This window comes from Nelumbo nucifera, chromosome 4, assembly GCF_055504915.1.
Source record: "Nelumbo nucifera cultivar China Antique chromosome 4, China Antique-T2T, whole genome shotgun sequence".
NCBI lineage: Eukaryota > Viridiplantae > Streptophyta > Magnoliopsida > Proteales > Nelumbonaceae > Nelumbo > Nelumbo nucifera.
The window spans coordinates 57,853,226-57,874,936 of NC_142652.1; the positions used below are offsets into that span (position 1 = coordinate 57,853,226).

The 21,711-nt window shown below is 40.8% G+C and overlaps 1 protein-coding gene across 2 annotated transcripts in view; it reads left to right on the forward strand.

Moving 5' to 3' along the window:
- Window positions 1-1,071: 1,071 nt before the first annotated feature.
- Window positions 1,072-21,711, forward strand: part of LOC104591174 (uncharacterized) — a 42,904-nt gene continuing 22,264 nt past the window's right edge. The window contains exon 1 of one of the 2 annotated variants that reach the window (XM_088886427.1): window positions 1,072-1,742. In XM_088886427.1, coding sequence (XP_088742553.1) covers window positions 1,690-1,742 — 53 coding nt within the window. In that variant the 5' untranslated portion in view covers window positions 1,072-1,689. The remainder of the gene's footprint in view (window positions 1,743-21,711) is intronic. The other variant, XM_088886426.1, reaches the window with a different exon arrangement.

The following is a 21,711-nucleotide window of genomic DNA, read 5'->3' on the forward strand; positions in this document are numbered from 1 at the left end:
CGGAAGGTGTAGAAATGGAAATATGTAGAGTGCAAAACCTTATATTTTGTAATATTTTGTATGTATTTGCATTGTATATATTTGCACTTGTACTCTTTCCAAACTAAGCCTAACACGCGAATAAAAAGACATTATTCTGTATCGGTGCGTATTGACTGATACAACACAATACGGGTCGATACGAATTTGTATCGCTTTGATACGCACGACTTAGGAGATACATCCTGTATCTAGGGATGGAAACTTTCCCCATTTCCCCAATTCTCGTAGGGATCCGCCCCGAACACATATGTCTATATATTAATATTTTTAAAATTATGGTTGAATATGTTTGAATCTTTTCTAATAGGATTGTAAATTTTAATTATTTCATTTTATTTTTTTAAATAAAATAAAAAACAAAAACAAAATGGTTAGCATTATAAAAAATTACGGGGAATGGGGATCCTTGTCCCCCGTGGGGACGGGGATGGGGATAACCTTGTCCCCATTAGCGGGGACGAGGACGGGGATGAGGATGGGGATTTTCGCAGGGACGGAGAAGGGGAGAGGTTCCCCGTTCCTGCCCCGCCCCACCCTGTTGCCATTCTTACCTGTATCCCCTCTCGCCAATACTAATACAATACACCCTATATACGATGTATCGTATCGACATTTAAATCATTAATTCGGCCATGTGAAACTTGATTTCTAACCCTTCCAACAACACCACCATGTGTTACAACTTACAGATGAATGGGGTGAAATATTCAACTATATCAAAAGTGAAAGAATCACGAAGACAATTATATAAAGTTATCCCAAACGGTGCCTTAGTAATTTTATTTTCACCGTCAATCCGGTTAGCAAGTCGCTGGAACCCAAAAGCTAAGGGTGTAAGCGATGTATCACGTGTTCACATTTGCGTCCCATACAATGCGCCAAAAACGCCCCACATGGATGTCGGTTCGGATGTGCTGTGGGGCGCAGATGTGAATTCATTGGTAGGTGTTGATTCGGATGTACGGTGGGGCGCAGATGTGAATTCATGTATCACTACCCCTAATTACGAATTCGGATCAGCTGAACGGCCGGTGACAATGTTACTGTACAGCAGTAAAGCTTTTATAAACCTGATGAGAGTACGTGAATTCATCTGTTGTTTCTGCTTTATCTTCACGCACTGAGCCGATACTACCATCCATTGAAGACATGGGCGAAGTTACAGTAAAAGGAGGAGCTGAGTTCAATATCTCATTCCTTCTCTTCCTCCTCCTCCTCCTGCTAATACCCTTGTTTGTTTTCTTTCTCGGACACATCAAATTGTCACTATGGAAAGCCTCAACCCTTCCACCAGGACCATATCCATGGCCCGTCATAGGCAACATTCTGGACATGGGAAAGAAGCCTCACATCTCACTAGCTCACTTTGCCAAAATCCATGGTCCGGTTATCTCACTACGACTCGGCACACAACTCCTCGTTGTCGGATCTTCTCCTGCTGCAGCTGCTGAAATTCTCAAGACCCATGATGCTCTACTCTCTGCTCGTCATGTACCACAAGTGTCTCCCATGAAAGACCCAAAGCTTAACCATTTATCGCTTGGTGTCAGAAGACCATCGGCAAATTACAAGATATATGGGAAGGTTTAATCGAGGAAAGAAGGGTAAGCAACGGTTATGGTGTCAGAAGACCACAAGATTTCTTAGATGTTTTCATCGGCCATGGGTTCCAGGACAACCAGATCAGTAATTTACTTCTGGTATGCTCTCTCTCTCTGTCTCCATAAATATGGTTATGCTTGATTCGACAGAAAAAGGTAGAAATAAAATCCGGATTTGCTCCTCTTTTCATAAATTGCGCTCTGTGAGGTGCAAATCCAATTTCAAAATAAGTGGATGAAAGGAATTTTACAAAATTTCGAATTCACTTCAGCTGCCGCAAATTTCATTTGGGCAAATTTTTTAAATCATCCTTATGATTTAGTTAATTGACCAATTTTATCCTTATTGTTTACAATATTATCTTAGAGGACCTCTAAGGTTTTTAACAATTATCTAAAAACTCATCCTCATTAATGCCCCTTAAAAATTGATAAAAAAACTATTTTATCCATTATTTTCCTTTAAATTTTAAAAATCATACATTAACTTCAATTCAACCAATCCTCTACTTCGACAACATCAACTGACAGAATCCTCTACAGCTGCCACTGACGACATTAACCTTTAAGAGGTTCATCCTTCTCTGCACAATTCCAAAAGGAACATTAGAACCAAATCTTCCGTCTTGATGAATAGGTGGTCGGCTTACATAAATCTCCAATTTTCTTTGTTCAGTGCAACAACATCTGCTAACACTTTTCTCAACGATCAAACTGACCAATAGATTCCGTCTATGTTGCTAGATATAGGTGGTAGTATTCCTTTGGGAGAATGACGGTTTAACCCAGGGTTAGAATTTATAGGCACAAAGTACAGTTGGGATAGGTGCCAGATCAAAATTGATGTCAATTCACGGGAAGGTATAGATGCATAGAATATAGTTTTTGGACCTTTTGAATGTTTATAGATTTATAGTAGAAATCAGAAATCTGCATTAGGTCTGTCTGTACTTTTCAGTATTCATTTTATTAATAATAGTCCTGTAGTCCCTCCTGCAGTTCCTCATCTGAGCTCACCTCCTCCTTACCCCTAAGCTCGGGCAAGACGCGAGTAGCAGTTCGGCGAGCTTGTCGGTGCCTCCGCTGCTGCTTCGTCGGCTCAGCGTTGGTGCTGCTTGCTTTAGTATTACCAAGCTCGATGGGCACAGACTACTAGTAGTAGCTCTGAATCGAGGGGCCTTGCCTGTAGTCTGCGGCTAGGACCTCAAACGGGTTTTCTGCGAGCGGGTGCTCGAACTGAGAGTGCTGGGGCGATGCAGGCTTGGCCGGCTGGGAGGCTCCCGACCTGCCCACAGGCTGCAAGGCGGGGGTGGCCGTTCTCTCCTTTCTTCCATGGGATGAGGCTTGGCTCCTGGAAGGATTCTAGGCCTGAGAGGCTTCTCAACGGCGAGGTCGTTCGCTCCGACGGGAGGGCTTGACTTGCTTCGTGGCCGGGTTCCTAGGAGGAAGCGGCTGCTGGGCCTGAGGCAAGGAAGGGAACTGCTGTTGATACTGGTACTGAGAGACTTGATGCAGCACTTGTTGCTAGTAAAGCTGGAACTGTTGGAATTGTTGCATTTGAGCTTGCATGGCTTGCATGCACTGCACTAGGTCTTCCAACTGGTTCTGGTTGGTCACTAGGGGCACAACCGAAGGTTCAGCAAGGGTCTCTCCAACCGTGGAAGGGAGTGGAGCGTTCACGGGTGCCACTGTGAGAGGCACGTTCAAGTTGGGAATTCCGTCCATAGAGAGGGGGATGGTGAACTGTCTGATACAGACAATGGGGAGCTGGGGTTGCTCCCTAGAAGCGTTCTGGTCGGCACCACGTCCAACATTGCTGGAGGAGGCCATGAATGCTAAGTTCTTAGAGAAAAATTGTAAAAACTTAAAGGAAGGCTTTTTTGAAGCGTTTCCCATAGACAACGGCAAATGATGCTGCACAATCCGGGCACTCCTAGCTGGCAACTGACTGGCTCGTAGCTGGCGACGGACGGTACCTGAGAAGAAGACGGTGAAGAATTCCTGGGGGATTATCCCGGTGGGAATACTTCGATGCTTAAGTTAGAACGCTGGAGAAAGCAGTAAAGAGTGCAAAGAAGGCTAAGAGTGCAGGTCGCGCTAGATCACTGAATATTTGAGATTAGCTCGAGATAAAGTTCAGATATGTTCAAGATCCAAGATATGAGATACCTTTTTCCCTTCGACCGTGGGGCTCTTAAATATGAGCGTTCTTGTCAAATCGGGCGTAACCACCACTAGGCCTTTGTTGCAACCGTTATCTGCCAGGGCTGTGCAGGTGACCGTTGTAGAGTGCTACCCAATCGGATGAGTGACACGTCCCGGAAGGACAGACATGCCACCATCTGTTAAGAGATGTGGGTGCAGTCTTGTCGGGCTGGCAGGGACTGTGCCGTTGGTCAGGAGACGTGGTGCAGTCTGACGTGTACGATCTTGTCAGATAGAAGCTCCCTGAATACGTCGCGTTGCTTAGTAGCGAGTTGCCTTGCAGCGAGCTATCCCGTAGCGAGCTATCTTGTAGCGAGCTACCTTGTAGCGAACTACCCTGTTGTGAACTCCCGGGGGGTACTTCGAGGTGATTCCTCTTGAGAGGGCCCTTAAGGCAGTTTTTCTACCTAAGTATCGAAGCGAGATGGTTATCCTAACTCGCGAGCTGGGATAGACTTGTCTTGGAGTATTCCTTTTCAGTACGTCGGGGATTTTCGAGCTCATGCTGTAGCGAGCTGCAACGTAGTGAACTGTCATGCAGGCTTGTTACTTAGTCGCGGTCAGGCCATTGTGCTGAGCTGTTACTTGTGCTGAGTCATGTCCACGTGTCACCGTCTCAAGGGGTTGGGTCAAATCACCCTCCATCAATAATATATATTATTATATAAATATATTTTGCAAAACAAATCTCAAACAAGTTAGAAATCAACTACCGAAAGTTTTGGTTTCCATTAGAGAGAGTGCAGTCCCGATCATTCACTTTGTCCGACAAAGGGGCTGATCCTGTCACTATGATCACCCACTTGAGTGAATTCTCAGACTGCCCCAACTTACCCAAATTTTGACCCTAAAGGATCTCACTAATTGGCACATCAAAGACAACCCAATCCGACCCCCAATGCAGTACCATAATCGAGTCTAGGGGTTATGTGTAACTTTCTAGTTTTGCTCACCAATCTCCAAGGTCCAGGAAATAATTGGAAAGTAGTTCATGTTTAGTGTTTTAAACAAACACACACTACATGTGCTTCGGGTCTAACCCTACTAGTTGAGACAAACTACCCCAACCAACTTGGCAGCACATTAGTGTCAACCTTGACAAAATATACTTCCCCAAGCCTATCCAATGGCGGAGAACATTATAAACTAACACGAGTCTCATAAGTGTCCAGTTTAAGAATAATTATACGAAAACACACCAAATATAACATGAATTAATTATGTACTTTTATTCATTTACAACAAATGGATATGTACATCAATTTGATTAGAGCTAAGGGCATACACTATCTAACATTCCTTTCAGTCATGGAGTCACTCATTCCAAAGGAATGCCACCTAAGACCCCTAAGGAGATTGAGGACATGAGAAAGGTTCCCTATGCCTCAGCCATAGGGAGCATAATGTATGCTATGATGTATACTCAGTCAGACATTGCTCAAAATGTTAGTGTGTTAAGTCGACACCAATCTTACCCAGGACAAGAGCATTAGACTTTTCTGGAAAACATACTAAAGTACCAATGGAGGACTAAAGACTGTTGTCTTTGTCTTCAATGGTAGTTCACTACAGATGGTCGAGCATATTGATGCCAACATCTAGCCTGACCTAGATATTAGAAAGTTTATGTCTAGATACTTAGGGACCCTATGTAGAAAGAAAAATAGTCCATAATCGAGACCAAGCACATTGCCATAAGAGAGGCTTCCTAATAAGTAGTCTGGATGAAGAAATTCGTCCAAGAATTTGGAATCCAACCATATCACCCATTCCATTGTTGTGTGGCAACAATAGATCTATGGGAGATTGTTGGTAAAAGGGACATCTAGATTCAAAAGGTAGCATTAGCGGAGAATGTGGCAGACCCATTAACTAAACCACTAATACAGAAAGTGTTTCACAAATACGTAGACAATATGAAACTGAGATTTGTACCTGATTAGAGCTAAGTGTGAGTGGGTGTTGTTAGACAGCATATGCCCTTAGCTCCAATCAGATTGATGTACAGATACATTTATTGTAAATGAATAAAAATACATTATTGTTTCGTGTTGATATTGGCATGTTTCTGTAAAATTACTTCTTAAACTAGACATTTATGAGAATCGTGTTAGTTTAGAATTTTCTTAGTCATTGGAAAGATTTGGGAATTTATCCTGCCAAGTTGATTGGTGCAGCTTTTCTCAGTTACCAAGGTTAGACCTAAAGGACATGTAGTGTGGATTTGCTTGAAACTCTGAACTAGACCTTTTTTTCAGTTATGCCATGGACCTTGGAGATAGATAGGCAAAATTGGAAAATTACACCTTACCCATAGACTCGATTATGTTACTACACTAGGTGTTGGATTGAGCTATCTTTGATATGCCAATTAGTGAGATCCTTAGCGGGGGTCAAAACCTGGGTATGTTGGGGTAGTTTGAGAATTCACCTGAGTGGGTGATCATAGTGACAAAATCAGCCCCTTTGTCGGACGAAGTGAATAATAGGGGGACAACACTCTCTCTGATGGAAACCTAAATTGTCGGTAGTGGATTTCAAACTTGTTTGATATTTGTTTTGCAAAAAAAAAAATATATATATATATATATATATATTATGTTTTTATGAAAAATGTTTACAAAGGTTTTAATTCCCGGGATCCATCCGTGTAGAGAATGCAACACTATACCTTGAAAGCCGAGGGAGAGGTCATCTCTTGTTGGGTAGTGTTTGATCATTATGGGCTGAGAGGCTAAGTGTAAGACCATTTAGGGCTTATATACCTGATGGGATAATCTCAATTAAGACCATAGTCCTTGGGCCTTCATAAGGTGGCTGGACCCAAGGACCATTTAGTGTAAACGTTGGGCCTACTAAGAGCCCATACTGATGAACTTGGGGGTTCACTATGTTCAAAAGTGAATTCGCTAGGCCTTGTAACAGAGGCTAGGCTGAACATGTATGGCTTTTGTGGAGATCAATGTTAGGGTCTCACACCATACAAAGAGAGCCAAGCTAGCCAACAATTAAAAGGGAAAAGAACCTGATAGCTTAATAGGCCTAAAGCCCATTCCGAACTAGGTTAATGTGATTAATTAAAATGGGTGAATCTAGGTTTAGATCTGGATTTGGATCAGGAAAATGATAAGATAATGGAAGAATGGTGGGATCCATCGTATGGACGCCAAAACTGTTGCGGAATGGGTGGGCGAATTTTAAAAATTTCCTTCCATTCTTCCAATTGGGAATCGCATTCCCTGATTTTAGAATCAAAATTCAAGGATCCTACTTAAACCAAACCAAACCAGATTTGAACCAAAAGATAAGGAAGGGATTATACCTGATCCAGAGAAGTAGTATCTCCCAAGGTTGGTGTTCACGCCCAAAGAAGATCCCAAGATCAGCTCCCACTGAAGATGACATAGTGATGATGGAGCCAAACCAGCAATGTTCGTCCCACGAACCAGGTTCTTCTGAAGAACTCAATGGAAGACTGTGAACACCACATGAACAATCAAGAACCTTTTTTGATTTTCTCTAACTGAGAACTCAAACTAGCAGAAATGGTAGCGGCGGCTACTAGAGGAGAATGCTAGAGAAGAAGGTGGTGAACTGCTATTTTCTTCTCTAGGGTTATTTGAGATCATATCTCAAGAATGCAGAGTGTTCTGCTAAAAACCCTTAGGGTTCGAATTCAAGTAATTCGAATTAGGGTTTTCCTCCTCTTTCATAGAGATTAAGAAAACCTCCTAATCATATTAGGAGTTGCCCTTATCCAAATCTGTATTTGGATTATGACTCCTCTTAATCTTATCTGCAGATTAGATCAGCTTTTGGGCTTAACCTAATCTCAGATCCGCCCCTTTAAGTGATTGATCAAATCAGCCCAGAACGAAATAGGCTTTAGGCCCAATATGTATTAAGTGCTCAATTGTCTTCCAAACTGCTGCCCAGTTGGGCTTATTTGTATGGCATGGGACCCAAGCATTGATCTACACATCAGCCACATGGGTTCGGCCCAGCCTCTGTTACAAGGCCTAGCCGAATTCATTGGAAAACCCAGTGAACCCCTTGAGCCCAACACATGGACCCCATGGGCTCAACACTTACACTAAGTGGTCATTGGGCCAAGCTATCTTATAAAAACACAAGGACTGTGGGAAGATGCAAGATTAGCCCATCAGGTATTATCCTAAATGGCCTTACACTTAACCTCTCAGCCCATAATGATCAAGCACTGCCCGACAAGAGAGGACCTCTCCCTCGGCTGCAAAGAACAGTATTACACTCTCTACTCACATGGATCCCGAGAATTAAAACCATTTGCAAACATTTTGAAACCATATATAAGTATATATCATATATATAAATTTTGCAAAACAAAATTCCAACGATTGAAATCAATTGCCGGCAGTTTGGTTTTCATCAGAGAGAGTGCATCCTCGATCATTACCTTTGCCCGAGAAAGGGGCTGATCTCGTCATTATGATCACGCACTCAGATGAATTCTCAAACTGTCCCAACATACCCAGGTTTTGACCCCCGCTAAGGATCTCATTGATTGGCATATCAAAGACAGCCCAATCCGACACCTAGTGCAGTACCATAATCGGGTCTAGGGATCAGGTGTAACTTTCCAGTTTTTCCCATCAATCTCCAAGGTCCAGGGCAGTACTGGAAATCTGGTTTGGTTCAAGGATTCAAGCAATCCTACACTGTGTGTGCCTTGGGTCTCACCATGGCAGCTGAGACAAGCCACCCCAACAGTTGGTAGCACACCAATGTCAGCCTTGGCAGGATAAATCTCCCCAGACTTATCCAACGGCTATGAACATTTAAAACTAACACAAGTCTCATTAAGTGTCCAGTTTTAGGGTCTTACACAGAAATATACCATACAACATGAATCAAACATGTACTTTATTTATTTACACTAAATATCAAAAGTACATCAAAGATGATTGAAGCTAAGGGCATACAAAATTGTCTAACAGATAAGCCTTATCCACTTAAGAGTTCAAATCCAAATAAATATTTAGAGCAAAGAACTTTTTCCTAATAAGATTAGGAAGTTGATCTTGAAAGGTTATAAATAGAGGGAGAATTCCTTCAATTAAACACTTTTACAGCATTCAGTTCTCCCTCTATTCTTGCCACCCTACCCTCTTCGATCTCCAATTCTTGGGCTAATCAAGGTTAGATCTTGATTATGATTTTTACTAGAAAAATCAGATCTGATTCGTGCTCATACTCCCTTGCGTGATCCTTGTTGAAGGATTGCGGTTCTTGTTGAAGAACTGCTTTGTTGTGATCTTCCTTCATCTCAAGCTGTGTCATTTTCAATGGAGGCAAGATTTGGTGACCTCTTTAGGCATAAACACCTATGTTGGGAGCTACGTTTGTGGATTTCGTATTAGGTATAGCTCTCACTTATTTTGGTTTCAAATATAGTCTGGTTTGTTTTAAGAACAAACCTTGAAAATTGCAGTTTTTCTAAAACAGGGAATACGATTCCTAGAAAGGAGAAATAAATTTTTGAAATTTTGCCCAACCACCCTACATGGTTTAGCCATCTATATGGTGGATTTCCCTTCCCTTCAGTGGTATCAAAGCCAGGTTCAAGTCTTGAACCAAATTCATACTACATTTGAACCTACGCAAATGGGCAAAAACTGTTCTGCCTGTTTTACACAAACTAGCAGTTTTTTTGAGAATTCAGTTCTCAGCTTTGGGCCTTTGATCTGAAATTAATTCTTTATTATTTTGCAATAATTATGGAATGGTTCTGTGATTATTTTTTGAATATTTGGGTTGTTTGTGTGATGGAGATCGAATTCTTTAATGGCACCAAGATCTACACATCTTGCAATCTTTATTCTATTATTTTGGTCTGTAAATAATTCTTTTATTTTCTAGACAAAATGTATAGGATTTTATTAGATGTAATTAATAGGAAATTAGGGTTTTCTATTTTTTTACATTAGAATAAGTGTTGGAACACGTGGAGGAGAAGAAGAATTTTTGCAGATACAAGATCTACAATCTGTGATTTTTAGAAAATGAATCTGTTGTCTGTGATTAATATTTTTCATGCAAGTTGCAGATTATCCAAGATCATCACACTACAGCCCCATGATTATTTTTCTTGTTGTGTTGATTGTCAATTCGGTTGTAATTAATTTCAGATCATATTCTTGTTAATTGCATCATGTATTGGACACCAAACCCTAGGTCGATTTGACCAAGCTTGGTCCAAACCTATGGTTCGATGGAGTCTGTTCTCAGCCCCATGTGTCATGTTTTAGGTCACCCAAATTCAGTTATGGGCCAAGGTTTTGGTGGCCTATCACATGATGCAATTCGGCCCACCCCTATAACACCCTGTTTTCAGCATTACAGCTATATGGTCTGAATTGCTTTTTGCAGTTTAGCTCATATTCCTAGACGATATTATTTGATAATACATGGACCTTAATGGGCCAATAATGTGTTAACTTTAATTAATTAGGGTTTTACAATTTAATGAATTGATTGGATCAATTATATGCATGTGGATGTATGTGATGTGCTGAATGTGATTCACACATGGGGCATAAGTACTTGGTCCATGTTTAAACATTAGTGGCTCTTTACGAACACCATGGATGAATGCACTTCATTGCCATGATGTCTATAAGATCATTGGATGATTTCTCTTTTCAATGAGCACCAAATCATCTTCCTCCCCAAGAGGAACCGTGGGGATCCCTATCCCGTTTTGGGCTCATTTGAGTCTAACTTTAAGAAAGACAATGGGAACCACTCTGGTTTGACCTAAATTAGATCTAGGGACGTTTCGACTTGTTCTCTCTAGATATATAAGTGCATGTGATAGAGAAATTCATACGATGAATTCTCTAAAGGCCTTCTGTCTTTAGCATGAAGATGGGTTGTCTTAGTAACGAGGAGATGCACCATAAAATTGGGTTATCCATTTGTTGATCCAGTATATTTGATTGCTTCATAAGATGATAGGGGCATCATAGAACGATGTGGGAGGGGCTTATCCTAAAATGGAAGACTCTCTCATGGTACTTTGGGGTCCACGAATATGACGAGTCAACACTTATGGATAGAAAGGTTTAACCAAAAATGGCAATGAACCTTGTCTGACAAAGGCCAAAGGGAAAGCTCATAAGATGAGTGGATATGATCCTTCACAGAAAGTGGTGGGGTTTTGCAGCTGAAACAATTAGCTCCATGCACCTATGTGATTTTCCACATTTCAAGAGACATAACCACGTATCTGTCATTGAGATAGGAGAGAAATCTCAGAGATGAAGAAATGGAAATGGAGCATAGATAAAAGCCCTTTCTATGTGAATAACATGAATCATTTTTTAGGTCGTGGACTAATATTTTGCCTTTTATCAGAAATGGTAAATAGATAATTCGCCAAACTGTTGGATGATAACAAACTTAAGGGACTTAATTATGCTGACTGGTTCTGTAACTTTATGCTACGTCCGAGAAATTGGACAAGATAACCAAAAACCCTACACCAAAACATTTGGGTGACAGGGCTTCTGAGGCCCCTAAGAAGGAATATCAAGAATGCGAGGAGAATAACTCTCTTACTCGGTGTTATTTCATAGCCTCATTAGATAATTCGATATAGAGATAGTTCAATAAGATCGACGTGTCCAAGGATATCAAGGATAGTCTAAGGACAATGTATGAAGAGTAGAATCGTTCTACTCGATAGAAGGTCCTAAAGTTGTTTATAACCACACAGATGTCTGAGAACTAACCGGTTCATGACCATTGTCTTAAGATAATGGGCTATATTAATGAACTGGAGGCTCTCAGCTCTAGGCTAGATGATGACACCAAGATTGATGTCATCTTAAATTCTCTGCCTCTTTCCTTCAATCAGTTCATCCTGAACTACAACATGAAAATGCTAAAGGCAAGCCTTCAGGAACTCAACAATATGTTTTAGATGGCTGAAGAACTGATAAAGAAGGACAAACCGATAGCCATGCTTGTTGAATGTGGCAAGTTGGGTAAGAAGAAGAGGAAGGCTAAGAAGAAGCCTTAAAAGAAAGTTGGCAAACCTAAAAAGTAAAAAAGGGACAATGCATCGGATGCATGTCATTTCTGTAAGCAGACTGGTCACTGGAAGAGGAACTGTCCTCAGTATCTGGAGACCAAGAAGCAAGCTAATTTTGAATCTTTTATCATAGAGACCAATATGTTGGTCACTTCTATATCGTAGTGTATTGACTCTGGGGCTTCTACTCATGCATGTAACACATTGTAGGGGTTCAAGACAAGTAGAAAGCTGAGTGAAAGAGAAGTGATGCTCTACTTGAGGACCTCTGCAACAATTGCAGCTACAGCTATAGGAACTATAGACTTGTATTTTAGAGAAGGAATATGTACACTTTAAAGATTGTCTTTATGTACCAACTTTAAGAAGAAATTTAATTTCTATTTAAAAATCGTGCAAAGATGGTTATTCCATTTTGTTTAGTAATATGATTACTATTCAGCTGAATAACAAATTCCTCGCTTACGGAGAACTTGAGAATGGTCTTTATGTCCTCCATCATTCTCTGGAGACAAATATAACTGAAACTACATTGGAAATAATCCCCAAGAAAAAATCACATGATATGGTTAATCCCATGTGCCTATGACATTACTGACTTGGCCACATTAATATAGATTGTATCACAATGTTGGTAAATGATCATCATTTGGATTTTCTAACTATAAAAGATCTTCCAACCTGTGAACCTTGCCTTCAAGGTAAAATAATGAAACGGCCATTTACTGGAAAGCCTGAAAGATCTACAGGCACACTTAATCTGATACATACTGATGTATGTGGTCCTATGAATGTCAGGACACGTAACCAACATGTTTATTTCATAACATTTACTGATGATTTCTCTTGGTAGGGTTATGTGTACCTAATGAGACATAAGTCAGAATCCTTTAAAAATTTCAAAGAGTTCAAACAAGAGGTTGAGAAACAGTTGGGGAGACATATCAAAGCCTTTCGATCAAATCGAGGAGACAAATATCTCTCCGATGAATTTAGGGACTACTTAAATGGCAATGGATTGTATAACAATTAGCTCAACATGCTAAACTACAATTAAACGGTGTATTGGAGAGGAGAAATCGGACTCTATTGGATTTGGTCATTTTGGGGTTACGCATTAGAGACTGCGATATATGTGATGAACCGAGTTCCAACCAAATCCGTTCCCAAGACTCCATATGAACTTTGTATCGGTAATAAACCAAGTGTAAGACACTTGAAAATTTGGGGTTGTCTGACACATGTTAAAAGAATAAGTGTTAACAAATTGGAATCCAAGACCAGTCGTTGCCTATTTGTAGGTTACCCCAAAAGCTCTATAGGTTACTTATTCTATGACCCTAAAGAGAAAAAGGTGTTTTGCAGTCGAAATGCCTACTTCTTGGAAGAAGATTACATCATAAACAATCATCATCAGGAAATTGTTCTTGATGAGGAGAGCTCAGGAGTAGTGGGAGATGTCCCACAGGTTTCAAATAATACCTAACCTAAAAGATCTACCTGGGTATCTAGGCCTCCAGTTCGTTATAGCTATGATCAACTAAGTTACTTGATGGAATCCACGATCAATGAGGAAGATCCCATGACTTATATGGAAGCTATGTTGGACATAGATTCCTTGAAGTGGGTAGATGCCATAAAAGCCGAGATGGACTCGATGGAAACCAACAAGGCCTGGACTCTCGTAGACCCACTCGCTGGGGTGAAAGCAATTGGTTGCAAATGGATCTACAAGAGGAAGAAGGGCCCTGATGGGAAGATTGAGACCTATAAAGCTCGTCTTGTGACGAAGGGATACACTCAGAAAGAGGGAATCGATTATGAAGAAACATTTTCGCCAGTGGCTAAGCTTAAATCCATAAGGATCCTACTAGCTGTAGCAACACACTATGATTATGAGATTTGGCAAATGGATGTCAAAATTGAATTCCTAAATGGAGATCTTACTGAAGATATCTATATGCAGCAAGCGCAAGGGTTTATTGCTACAAGTCAAGAACGCATGGTGTGTAAATTTAACCGATCCATCTATGGACTTAAGCAAGCTTCTAGAAGTTGGAACATCCTATTTGACTCTATTGTCAAACAGTTTGACGTTGAGTAGAACCCGGATAAGCCCTATGTTTATAGGAAGGTAGTGAGAGATAAGGTTACGTTCTTGGTTCTGTATGTACATGACATTCTACTCATTGGGAATGGTGTAGAAATGTTAACTACGGTGAAGGTATGGCTTTCATAGCAATTCTCCATGAATGATCTTGGAGAAGCCTCATATATCTTGGGACTTCGACTCTATAGAAATATATCAAAACAGATAATAGGATTATCCCAGTCTACTTACATTAACAAGATTATCAAAAAATACAGTATGGAGAACTCCAAGAAGGGATTTGTCCCTTTTGGACACAGAGCCACTCTCTCTGAGGGTATGTCTCCCAAGACTCCCAAGGAGATTGAGGGCATGAGAGAGGTTCCCTATGCCTCAGCCATAGGGAACATCATGTATGCTATGTTGCACAATCAGCTAGACATTGCTCAGGTTGTTAGTGTGGTAAGTATATACCAGTCAAACAGAGGACAGGAGCACTAGACAGTTATGAAGAACATACTTAAATACCTTCAAAGGATAAAAGAGTTTTGTCTGGTATTCGATGGTAGTTCACCATAGATTGTCAAGTATACTGATACCGACTTCCAATTAGACCCAAATGATAGAAAGTATACATCTAGTTACATCTTTATGATGGGGTCCTGTGTAGTAAGAAAAATAGTCCATGACCCAAGCCAAGCACATTGCCGTAAGTAAGGCTGCCTAAAGAATGAAGTTGTTCATTCCAGAATTTGGAATCCTACCATATCACTCATACCACTATTGTATGACAATATTGGATTTACGAGAGATTGTTGATAGAAGGAACGTTCATATTCAGAAGGTAGCATCAGCGAATAATGTGGCAGACCCAATGACTAAGCCACTGACATAGAAAGTGTTTGAAAAACACATGGACAGTATGGGACTAAGGCTTGTACTAGATTGGACCTAAGAGCAAGTGGGAGTTGTTAGATAGTGTATGCCCTTAGCTCTAATCAGATTGATGTAACATTTGACATTTATTCTAAATGAATAAAAGTACATAATTGATTCATGTTATATCTGGTATGTTTCTGTGTAATTACCCTTAAACTGGACACTTATGAGACTCGTGTTAGTTTAGAATGTTCACATTCGTTGGATAGACCTGGGCAAGTTTATCCTGCCAAGGCTGACACTAATGTGCTACCAGGTCGATTGGGGCAGCTTGTCTAACCTACCAGGGTTAAACCCGAAGCACATGTAGTGTGGGTTTGCTTGAAACTTTGAACCAAACTTTTTCTAGTTATGCCCTAGACCTTGGAGACAAATTGAAAAAACTAGAAAGTTACACCTAACCCCTAGACTCGATTATAATACTAAATTAGGTGTTGGATTGGATTGTCTTTGATATGCCAATCAATGAGATCCTTAGCGGGGGTCAAAACCTGGGTATGTTGGGGCAGTCTGAGAATTCACCTGAGTGGGTGATCATAGTGACAGAATCAGCCCCTTTGTAGGACAAAGTGAATGATTAGGGACAACACTCTCTTATGGAAACCTAAACTACCGGTAGTGGATTTCAGACTTGTTTGAGATTTGTTTTGCAAAATATATTTATCTAAATATATATATAATTATGTTTTTATAAAAAAAGGATTGCAAAGGTTTTAATTCCTGGGATCCATCCAAGTAGAGAGTGCAACACTGTACCATGCAGCCGAGGGAGAGGTCATCTCTTGTCGGGCAGTGTTTGATCATTATGGGCTGAGAGGTTAAGTATAAGACCAATTTGGGCTTATATACCTAATGGGCTAATCTGACCTAAGACCATAGTCCTTGAGCCTTCATATGGTAGTTGGACCCAATGACCATTTAGTGTAAATGTTGGGCCCGCTAAGAACCCATACTAATAGGCTCAAGGGTTCACTGTGTTCAACAGTGAATTCGGCTAGGCCTTGTAACAGAGGCTTGGCTGAACCCATATGGATTTTGTGGAGATCAACATTAGGGTCTCACGCCATACAAAGAGAGCCAAGCTAGCCAACAATTAAAAGGGAAGTGAACCTGATAGCTTAATAGGCCTAAAGCCCATTTCGAACTAGGTTAATGTAATTAATTAAAATGGGCGTATGTATATAGGTTTAGATTTGGATTTGGATCAGCAAAAGGATAAGATAAGTCTTATCCACTTAAGACTTCAGATCCAAATAAAGATTTGGATAAAAAAACTCTTTCCTAATAGGATTAGGAAGCTGATCTTGAAAAGTTATAAATAGAGGGCGAATTCCTTGTGTGATCATATATGATTCATGCTCACACTCCCTTGTGTAATCATTGCTGAAGGATTGCAGTTCTTGCTGAAGAACTGCTTTGCTGATCCTGCTTCATTGCTACGTCATCTTTAGTGGATGCAGGATTTGGTAACATCTTTGGGCGTGAACACCTACATTGGAAGCTACGTTTGTGGATTCCATATCAGGTATAACTTTCACTTATTTTGGTTTCAAATCTGATCTGGTTTGTTTCAGGAACAGACCTTGAAAAATGTCGTTTTTCTAAAATAGGGAATACGATTTCCAGAAGGGAGAAACAAATTTTTGAAATTTCGCCCAGCCACCCTACATGGTTCGGCCATCCATATGATGGATCTCCTTTCCCTTCGTGATTTGGGCGTAAAGTTCCACCTTGGGATTTGTGTTTGTGGTATGTGTATCAGGTTTACATCTCTCTCTTTGGTTGGTTTCAAATATAGTTCAGTTCAGTGCAAGGCTGATTCTGAAAAAATGCAATTTTTCAAATCATAAGGAATTTGATTCCCGCAAGGATTAGAAAATTTTTGAAATTTCGCCCAGCCATCTAGCATGGTTCGACCATCCATATTATGGATCGTAACCCTTCGTTCACCATTTCCCCAACAAAGTTGTGTTCTTTTTTCCAATATTACCTCTAAACCTCTCCCTACTCCTTGCTCTTACACACTTCTCAATTAACCAAATGATCTTCCTTCCCTCACTAGGCTCCCACAAGAAATCTCTCATAATCCTCTCTAATTTTAACACGTCCCTTTGGCATCCTAAAGACTAACAAGTAATAGATTGGAAAGTTATCTAAAGTGGCTTTTATCAAAGTAATTTTACCCCTTAGAGATATAGTTTCTTTTCCATGCTACCAATCTCTTAAGACAACTTTCTACAATTGGACTATAGAACCTCCCCTCCCAAGTGTTGTCTACTAAAGGCATGCCTAGATACTTCATTGGCCAACAAGTAATAGTGCATAACATAGAATCATCTACTAAATTCAATTCCTCTTCATCTAAGTTGTCTCCATTTCAAAATTAATATTTAACACTGGTATATGTTAAAATAACTTCACCACCCACTTTACGTTCCTTGCCTTCTGGAATCCCCACCCTCCCAAAAGATAATTGTATAATCCACATACTACAAGTGTATAGCTACTATGCCAATTCTACCCACCCTTGGGTCTCTAAAGGCATCCCTATCAGCTTTCAAGATTAATCTACCGAATACCTCTGCTATCAAGGTAAAACGAAAGGGTAAGAGAGGATCCCCTTGTCTTAATTCTCGAGAAGCTAGGAAAAAAACCCTAACCACCTCATTAACCAAAGTTGAATAGTGACATGTTTTTAAACAACTTTCAATCCACCTACACCTCTCTCCAAACCCACACCTTCCCATTAGTTCCTAAAGGAAAGACCAATCTACGAAATCATAGGTTTTTTTCCAAATCTTACACATAAATTTTTTCCTTCCCCTTATTTTTAACTCTTCCATACACTCATTGTTTAAGGGGCTATTTATTAGGGCGAGGCTGTCGTATTTTGAGTCTGTTCTTGCTAGGTGATATTTTATCACCCTGTTATGCCCTCCATTTCCTTTCTCTCTTATAAAGTTTATTTTTTATTTATCTTCAGAAAAAATAAAGGTTCCTTGAAACTGACTTATTGGGAGGGTTGTATTTAAAAAAGATGGAAGTAGTTTTGCCACTAATTTATAAATGCTAGTCACTAGGCTTATGGGCCTAAAGTCTCGACTATGTGGCAACTCCCTTCCTAGTAACTAAGGCCACGGAAGTAGCATTAATACCTGATCTGATAAAATGCTCCTCTACTGCTCTACAACCATATTAGCATTGCTCATCAATTTTAGGTTCACAAACAATTAACCTTGCAGGGATAACAATGGATTGGATGATTGTTATTTGTAGATGAAAATCCATATTAACATAGATCAAAACTTAGTACTCATAATGGTACTCCAAGTTTTCATTAATCCCTTCACCTATAGAACCCTCATTTATGTCAAAAAAAAAAAAAGGCAGCCCACTGTATAAGACTCCTGCCAATGTTGGGTCTGGAGAGAGATAGATGTATGCAGCCTTACCCCTTCACATACAGAAAAGTTATTTCCAAGATTTGAAACCTGGTCACCCAGGTTGCAATGGAGCAATCCATGTTAGACAGTTGTATGCCCTTAACTCCAATCAGAATGATGTACATTATGAATTTATTGTAAATGAATAAAGTACATATTTGATTCATGTTTATGTGGTGTGTTCTATGTAATACCCTTAAACTGAACACTTATGAGACTCGTGTTAGTTTAGAATGTTCGCAGTCGTTGCATAAATCTAGGGAGATCAAGATTCGATCTTGACATCAGTTCTTTGAGAAAGAATTGATAGGAAGTTGTGCTCACGTGCCATCCTGCTGATTCTTGCGAAGGACAAAGTTCTTGGAGAAGAACACTGCTGATTCTACTCCATCCTGCACTGCGCCATATTCAGTGGGAGCAGTCTTTTGATCCTTCCTTGGGCATGAACACCTTCGTTGGGAGATACTATTTCTTCGTATCTGGTATAATCCTCTCCTACTCCTTTTGATTCAGATCTGGTCCAGTTTATGGTTCAAGAATGATCTTTGAAAATATGATTTTCTAAAATAGGGAATGCGATTCCCAGTTGAAGGGAGAGAAAAATTTTTGAAATTCGCCCCCTTATTCTGCAATCTTTGGGCGTCTATACGATGGACCTCTCATCCCTTCAATAGGCTACCCAAAAGATTTAGTGGGTTATCTATTCTATGACCCAAGTGAGCAGAAAGTGTTCTGCAGTCGAAACGCCCAATTCTTAGAAACCGAATACATCCTGCACACCCATCGTCAGGAAATAGTTCTTGATGAGGAGAGCTCAGGAGCAGTGGGAGATGTTCCACAAGTTCCAGGTAGCGACCAACCTAGAAGATCCACTCGGGTATCCAGGCCACCAGTCCGATATGGTTATGACTAGGATAGTTACTTGGTGGAAGCCTTGATTAGTGAGGAGGATCCCGTAACTTCTATGGAAGCTATGTTAGACATAGATTCCCAGAAGTGGGTGGAGGCCATGAGAGCTGAGATGGACTCGATGGAGACCAATGGAGTCTGGACTCTAGTGATGCCCTCCGGGGTGAAAGCAATTGGTTGCAAATGGATCTACAAGAGGAAGAAGGTCCCCAATGGTAGGATTGAGACCTACAAAGCTCGTTTGGTGGCAAAAGGGTATACTCAGAATGAGGCATCGATTATGAGGAAACCTTTTCGCCCGTTGCCATGCTTAAATCCATTAGGATCCTGCTAGCTATAGCAGCATACCATGACTATGAGATTTGGCAGATGGATGTCAAAACCGCGTTCCTGAATGGAGATCTTGGTGAAGATATCTACATGCAGCAGCCGCAAGGCTTCATTGCTGCTGGTTAGTAACACATGGTATGTAAACTTAATAGATCAATATATGGACTTAAGCAGGCTTCTAGGTGTTAGAACATTCGTTTTGATTCTGCCATCAAAACGTTTGACTTTGAGCAGAATCCGGATGAGCCCTGTGTTTACAGGAAGTCTAGTGGGGATAAGATCACATTTTTGGTGTTGTACGTGGACGATATCCTACTCATTGGGAATGATGTAGGAATGTTGACTTTGGTCAATGTATGACTATCACAACAGTTCTCTATGAAAGATCTTGGTGAAGCTTCATACATACTGGGTCTTCGACTCTATAGAGATAGATCGAAGCGGATAATTGGATTATCCCAGGCTGCTTACATTGACAAAATTGTCAAAAGATACAGCATGGAGAACTCCAAGAAAGGAAACATTCATTTCAAGCATGGAGTCACTCTCTCCAAGAAGATGTCTCCCAAGACTTCTGAGGAGATTGAGAGCATGAGAGAGGTTCCCTATGCCACAGCCATAGGGACCATCATGTATGCCATGTTGTGCACTCGCCCGGACATTGCTCAGGCGGTGAGTGTGGTAAGCAGATTCCAAGCCAACCCAGGGTAGGAGCATTGGACTGTTGTGAAGAACATACTCAAATACCTTCGAATGACAAAAGGGTTTTGTCTGGTATTCGATGGTATTTCATTACAAGTTCTAGGGTATACTGATGCCGATTTTCAGTCAGATCCAGATGATAGAAAGTCTACATCTGGGTATGTTTTCACGATAGGATCGTGTGCTGTTTGCTGGAAAAGCAGTAAATAGGGGTCCACTGCAGATTCCACAACCGAGGCTGAGTACATTGCCGCAAGTGAAGCTGCCAAGGAAGCCATGTGAATGAAGAAATTCATATACGAATTGGGAGTGATTCCATCCAGCACATCACTCATCCCGTTGTTGTGACAACAATGGAGCTATCGCCCAGGCTAAAGAGCCTCGGGCCCACTTGAAGTCAAAGCACATTGAGAGGAAGTACCACGTACTACGGGAGATCATTGGTAGAGGGGACATCCTAATTCAGAAGGTAGCATCAGCGGATAATGTGGCAGACCCATTGACTAAGCCACTGACACAGAAGATGTTTGAGAAATACGTGGAAAGTATGAGACTCCGGCTTGTACCAGATTGAACCTAAGTGCAAGTGGGAGCTGTTAGACAGTTTTGTATGCCCTTACCTTCAATCCGATTTGATGTACTTTTGTTATTTAGTGTAAATAAATAATGGGCATGTTTGATTCATGTTGTTTGGTATAATTCTGTGTAAGACCCTAAAACTGGACACTTATAGAGACTCGTGTTAGTTTTAAATGTTCACAGCCATTGGATAAGTTTGGGGGGATTTATTCTGCCAAGGCTGATATTGGTGTGCCACCAAGTATTGGGATGGCCTATCTCGGCCACCAGGGTAAGACCCAAGGCACATGCAGTATGGGATTACTTGAATCCTTGAACCGGACCAGATTTCCAGTATTGCCCTGGACCTTGGAGACAGATGGGCAAAACTGGAAAATTACACCTGACCCCTAGACTCGATTATGACACTTCACTAGGTGTCGGATCGGGCTGTCTTTGATATGCCAATCAGTGAGATCCTTAGCGGGGGTCAAAACCTGGGCATGTTGGGGCAGTCTGAGAATTCATCTGAGTGGGTGATCATAGTGACAGGATCAGCCTTTTTGTTGGACAAAGGTAATGATCGGGAATGCACTCTCTCTAATGGAAACCAAATTGCCGGCAGTTGATTTCAATCGTTGGAATTTTGTTTTGCAAAATTAATATATATATATTTGTACGATTTCAAAATGTTTGCAAACGGTTTTAATTCCCGGGATCCATGTGAGTGGAGAGTGCGGCATTGTTCCTTGCAGCCGAGGGAGAGGTCCTCTCTTATCGGGCAGTGCTTGATCATTAAGGGCTCAGAGGTTAAGTGTA